This window comes from Octopus sinensis, linkage group LG4, assembly GCF_006345805.1.
Source record: "Octopus sinensis linkage group LG4, ASM634580v1, whole genome shotgun sequence".
Classification (NCBI taxonomy): domain Eukaryota; kingdom Metazoa; phylum Mollusca; class Cephalopoda; order Octopoda; family Octopodidae; genus Octopus; species Octopus sinensis.
This window is the reverse complement of record NC_043000.1, coordinates 16,425,606-16,432,445: the sequence shown is the minus strand read 5'-3', so window position 1 is coordinate 16,432,445 and position 6,840 is coordinate 16,425,606. Positions and strand designations below refer to the sequence as shown.

Sequence of the window (6,840 nt, the reverse complement as noted above, 5' to 3'; positions counted from 1 at the left end):
ACAAATCAAAACTGTGCGTGCCTATCGGTGCACTGGACGGCACAACCCGCTCGCTATTCAATGATGTACTCTCAGATTTACACTGATACAATTATTTCAAAACTCCATTTCACCATTATTACAAATTAGTGCTTACCCAGAATATTTTGAAGCATCCCTGGGCACCAAAGTCTGAAAATGAGCCCGACAATGTGTATGATTCATGGATGGCGTTTAGAATTAATATGATTTTAAACTTTTCAAATTTGTCCAATACCTAGGCGAAGAAATAGGAATTATATGAATGCAAATGCTATTTTGTATCCTCATAAATAAAGAGTGGGACAAACATGTACGAGTCACTTGCAAAAATAAAACACCTGGCCGATGACGTTTAAATCTAACGGTAAAATTTTAATCACATCGATGCTGTTAACTGTAACGAAGTAGCAGCACACATCAACATTGACGATGGATTTAAGAACTTTACATCTGTCCAAAATGAACTGCCAAGAATTCATAGGAAAAATAAGAAAGCCTTGCTGAAGAAGATAAAAGTAGAACGCCGTCGTGTATTCAAGTCAACACACACATTTTCTAAGAAGATCGAAAGGTAAATCCTTTCGGATGCTTCGGACGCATAGAACTCCTATGAACTTATACCACATTAACTTCCCAAGTTCATCGGAGTTTCATAGGTAGCGTAACAGAATGAGAGTTCAGGAACACTGGAGGGGTGTCTAGTCTGATCATGTCACTACAGTAGTATATATATATATATTTTTTTTACATTACAAGAGTTGATATTAGCACCTTGCAGTGACTTTGGTATTGATAGGACTTCAGTAAGCTGGAGAATTTGATCTCAGAACGTGAAGATCGGGAAAAATATCGCAAGGCATTTCGTCTGCCGTTTTAAACAATTCCGCCAATCAACTTGAATTGGTGCTTTGTCGACCTAGAAATGAAAGGCAAAGTTGATCTCAGTGGAATGTGAACTCAGAATGCAGGGAGCTGAGGGAGGGGATAAGTACGGGAGACAACTTCAAGCATGTTTCTGTATTATTAGAGCTTCTTAGGAAAGTATAAACTTTACCGTACTGCTGCAGTAGTAATGAGAGAATCACACTAAATATATGTACAATATTGTACACAAGCAACAAATCATAGGGGCTACTCGACGAAAGATAAGATAGCGCCGTGTATAGATGCTATCTACTTTTATACTAAATTTTACTAACTGCGAATAGCTGTTATTTTCAATGAATAAACAATCAGTTGAAAGAACCGACTTAAAAAAGAATTACAATGATTAGATCACTATTTCATGTTTTTTTAGGAGTCCATAAATAATGTATTCAAATCCAAGCACAAGCCAATGGAGGAGCCACTCTGCTAGAAATAACAGTGAAATCACCCTTAAATCGCAACTTCACCTGCTAGAAATAGCAGTGAAATCTTCCTCAAATTACATTTACTCTCGCAAAATAGGACGGATTTATTACTTAATGTGACTCTAAATACACAATTTTGAAAAGAAAATTGGATGTCCATGGTTGGAACGCCTTTGACCATTGGTCTGTGATTATACAGCAACAAATACACGAATACGTTTAAACACATGCTAAAACTTAAATAAAATAAGTCCGCACAAATTTTAATAATAAATATCTTTATATATAAAAGTGAAGTTGTGTGTCTGTCTCCTACGATTTAGATTCCTAACTACTCCCACATTTTGCGGTGCAGTTTAACCAAAACCGGGTATCTTATAGTCGTGATTCATATCGAGCCCTTCTGGGTATTAGCGCTCGTCTACGATGAGTCTACGATTTAAAAAAAAAATTACCATCATTTTTTTCCATTTTAATGCATTTTTTCGCTATCATATAAGGGAAGTAACTCTCTAAAAATGTCTACGATGAGTCAACGACTTAAAAAAAATTACCATCATTTTTTTTTCCATTTTTAATGCATTTTTTTGCTATTTTTTGGCTATAACTCTCTAAAAATGCTTATATAGTTATTTCCCTTACAAGTCCGAGCAACGCCGGGCGATACTGCTAGTAATGAATTAACTAAGGTGAAGCAAAAGAAGTTAGGCTAATTTTCCTCAGTCACCGCTGCCAAGGCTACACATGCGCAATAGGGAGTTGTCAAAAACTCGAATGTGTTTAGTTGTTTACACTCGTCTTCTCTCCCCCCGTTCCTTTCAATGATTGAACTCTTTTTAATAGAAGTAAAGAGGAATTCAATTCACATTTCAGCTCTCTATTTACTAAAGTGTTGTACCCGCTCCAGATAAACTCCCACCATTCATTGCCAAGCAAGTTTAATAGAAGCCTTTATTCAAAGAGCAAACCTAAAAAAAAAACAAAAACAACCCGTTTGTTCAACTGTTATATATATATATATATACATATATATATATACATATATATATACATATATATATATATATATATATATGACATATATTGTGCACAACAACCACAGGCAACAGTGTGATGGGTCTTCTGTCGGAAGGGTCACCACTTTCTTGGGAAGAAACGAAAAGTTATGCTGACCACGTTCGGAAACATGGGGTGAAACAATTCATTAATCAATATAGAAAACTTAAGGATCGTCAAAAAGATGTTCTATATTGGGGAGATGAGGTAAGTACATTGCCTGTGTATCTTATAATTGCGAATGTTTGCGTATGTGAGCGTTACTGTGCGAATGTTTGCATTTCACTGTCGCCCTCCACCTCTCTATATACCATATATATATATATATATATATACATATATAGATAGATAGATAGATCATGTTTGGTTACAATATTCGTGTAGTGAAGTTCTTATTAAATCTAGATTTTATTTTCGATCTCTTTTAAACAACAGCTGCAGCCACACTATTATATATTATTGTTTACTATTACGATAAAGAAGTTTTTTGTCAGACAATCTCCTAACGGAATGTAATGTATATTTTAAAAACAATGTCACGAATTTACGTATGTGGGATTCGATGTTCGTGTTTGGTGTAATCCCATTACTTTTCCACATCGGCCCGCTGTTTTTCCATTGTGAAATGATGAGTGAAGTCGCTCCACAGATCCTGTAAAGTTCGTTACATAAGCACGAAGCATGGCGAGGACATCGGGTCAACATGGAAGACTGTTAATCAAGTTTCCAAGTAGCTAAATTAGAAGGGTTTGTCACAACCCATGATAGAATAGGAAAGCCGAGCCAGTAAAGGAATTATATCCAGGCGCTCGACTTGCTGCCAATAGCATCCAAATTTCCCTGAAATTTGTCATAAAAAAAAGCGTAGTTTTAGATATACCGAAAGACGGGGTGGTTACGGTCAGAACTCCCATGAATGTAGATTTGCTTGATCAAGATTGAACCTGGGCGAAATAATATAAGAGAATGAAAAACTTGTACATTCTGAATACACATCTTTATTCCCTTTGAGGAAAATATCACCTGGAATTGAGTAGAAAGGCCATCGATATATGTCTATCGAAGTGGAAATAAGCAAGAAATGTGAATGTAAAAACGGGTCCAATGATAATAATAATATAATAATAATGTGGCTAAATACATATAAACACCATTCAAGAACTTGCAAGTTAACACACCGATGCAATCTAGGCATTGTTGCTTGTCCTGCTACGAATAGCAATCAGACCTTTAAATCTGTCTGCTGTCATAAAGAAACGAGGACATGAGGTCTTGGGATGTGCTAGAAACAACAGCCAAATCTCTCTTAAATCACACATTTTCCTCTGAAATTATTAACAATCTTTTCTTTTTTAACCAAAAATGTTTCTCTCACGGGTTTTAAGTGGTAAAAAAAAGAAGAAGAAGGGCCAAAATCGGTCCGGACTGGTGTGGTGAGGGAGTGAGTGGCGGGAGTGAAAAAAATTCATAAATTTTCAAGATTTTATTCTGTTTTTCGTGAAAAGATGCCTCCCATCATTCAGAAGACTGTGCTGAGAAACAAAAAGTTGGAAAAAAAAATCTACGTCAAAACGGAGAAATTCCGTCTGATCCGAAACTCCGTTTTCCAGAAAACTCCTCCCCACTTCCAAAAAATTTTGGCAACAAATTTCTTTGTAATCGTAATCTACACCATTTGAAAGGAATTTGTGTAAAATTTCATTAAAAAATTCTCGTTTTCCTGAAAGTTATAAGGAAGAAAATGGGTCGTGTGAATTTTCCGAAAATCCTCCCCTCAACACGTCTGAAAAAATTTTTTCTATCAAAATCTTTACACACACTCAATCTACAAAATCTAAGCGATGTCTATTTTAGTTCTGCCCATTTTTAAACATCAAATGGCTATGGGGGTCTTGTAGAGTAAAATAGGAATTAAAGGGATCCACTGGTAAAACATGATCGAGAACCACCGTTCTGTGCGGACACCTCATAATATTCAGTATAAACACACACTGTGATATTCTAGTCTATCGTCCCAATGTTATAAACAAACACCTAAGTTAGTACATTAACCTTTCAAGTACTGTAACACAATTCATACAACAGCATTAACACTGCATATTTGATAGATTCATGCCCAATACTATGAAAGCCTTCCAAGTAAAACCAGAGCAGCGCTAAAACAATGTAATAATCACACACACAAAATCCCAAATCAGAACTTATCTGTAGCCCACACACTTCACCGAAATACGTTTTGATACCACATCCCATTATCAAATAAAAACCACTAAATTATAACTGATTGCTGCTTTTAATACATTCACACTAAAATTTATCATCATCATAATCATCACCATTTTTACATTCAGTTTTTCCATGTTTATATGTGTTGCATGGGTCTTCTGTAGGACAGTTGTCATCACTGTTGTGAAGTTTAGCATTCTGAGACCAGTTTTCAACTCTTCTTCTCAGGTCTTTGTGGCCTTCCTTTTCTGCAGGCCTTCCAATTGGATCTTGCTTGACATTTCTTTACCCAAGTATCATCCTTCATGCACATCAGATGTTTGCACCAGCAGAGGTGACAGTGTCTTGTACACTACCTCTGATTCCTCTTATACCCAGTTTTTTAATCAGTTCATTTGTGCTTTGCGTTTATACATACCATCTTTACACATCTAGTTGAATATAATTATTTCCAGCCCTTACAGATCTTCTGCATTCAACTCCCATATTTCATTACAATACAACATCACATTTTGTACACAAGCATCATACAGTCTACTCTTCACTTGCAGAGAGATTCCCTGTGTCGTCAGCATAGGTAATAGCTTCCTGAACTTTATCCATATTCTTACTTTTTTTTGCATTTTTGGTACCCACCTAACTAGTAAAGAGGTTATCCAAGTAAGAACAGCTATCAGTTACTTCCATGGAGCTCTCTAAATATTTGAAAGAATTTATCTTACTGGTGCCCTTACTGTTAAATACTCCTGGGCATCTACTACATACTACTCTGTCTGCTTACTTGCAATTCCATTATCCCATTACATCTCTTGCATATATGCATTGTTTATGCTGCATACATTATATGGAATTCCTACCTATTCTTTTTCTGCATACCAGACACTGTCACTTCTTGGATAGCTGAAGACATCTATTTTTTTTGCTAACCTAAATTTTTGCTTTCACTAGATTTATTTTCAAGGCGTCTTGGTTCTAGGCTTTGTTTCTATGCTTGGAATTTCTTCTCTTATTCTTTGATAGATTCAGCTATGAGAACTAGGTCATTTGGTATACATGAGTTCCCACTAACAACTAGTGTAAACTCCTCTAGAATGGCCTATAAGAAACTGGAAGGAACTAAGATCCAGTTTCTGATGGGTACCTACATACATGGTGAATTCCTTGCTGAGCTCATGATAGTTATCTTTGTACATGGCATACATGGTCTTCATAAGTCATTCATCTACACTTAATTTTCTTTGCAACCACCTGACTATAGAGTTTAGAACCCCGTCAAGGATCTTCTCCAACCTGGTAGAGCGGCCTATTCTTAGCTACAATCATCATCATTATCTCTCTGTCTCTCTATGTATGTGTGTGTTGTGCATATATATATATATATATATATATATATATATACATATATATATATATATATATACACACACACATATATATATGCTTTTGGAATTATGCTGTGCTTGAGAAGACTTGGCAAAGCAAATGAGACCATAACCTCGCGGCCTATGCCAGGGGCGTAACCAGCACGCTTATGCGTACCTTTTCCTTTCCTTCTTTGGACACTGAACTCTGCTTGTTTAGACCTGTTGAGGCAAGTAAAATCCAAATCAAATTCGATGACTGGCATCTGTGCTAGCGGGGGTGCAAAGAGCACCATACGAGTGTGATCGCTGACAGAGCAGCTAACCAATTTCCCTGCCAGTGGCACATAAAAGGCACCATTTGAGTATGATCGTTACCAGAGTCGCCTTACTGGCACTTGAGCCCTGTGCTAATAGGGTGCTAAGAGTACCATCTGAGCATGATCGTTGCCAGAGCGGCTAACTGGCTTCCATGCTGGTGGCATGTAAAAGGCACCATTTGAGTATCATTGTTACCGGAATTGCCTTACTGGCACCTGTGCCGGCGGCATGTGTAAAAAGATTCGAGCGAGGTCCTTGCCAGTACTGCCTGACTGGCCCCCGTGCCGGTGGCACATAAAAGCACCTACTACACTCTCGGAGTGGTTGGCGTTAGGAAGGGCATCTAGCTGTAGAAACTCTGCCTGATGAAGATTGAAGCCTGGTGCAGCCATCTGGTTTGCCAGCCCTCAGTCAAATCGTCCAACCCATGCTAGCATGGAAAGCGGACGTTAAGCGATGATGATATATATATATATATATATATATATATATATATATATATA

General features: G+C 37.0%; 1 protein-coding gene across 1 annotated transcript in view; it reads left to right on the top strand.

Annotated features, from left to right (window-relative positions):
- The first annotated feature begins 2,121 nt into the window (after positions 1-2,121).
- The window catches only part of LOC115210718 (glutamate--cysteine ligase catalytic subunit), a 103,240-nt gene continuing 98,521 nt past the window's right edge, over positions 2,122-6,840 (top strand). The window contains exon 1 of the mRNA XM_029779420.2: positions 2,122-2,636. Within this exon, the coding sequence (XP_029635280.1) occupies positions 2,487-2,636 (150 nt within the window). The 5' untranslated portion in view covers positions 2,122-2,486. The remainder of the gene's footprint in view (positions 2,637-6,840) is intronic.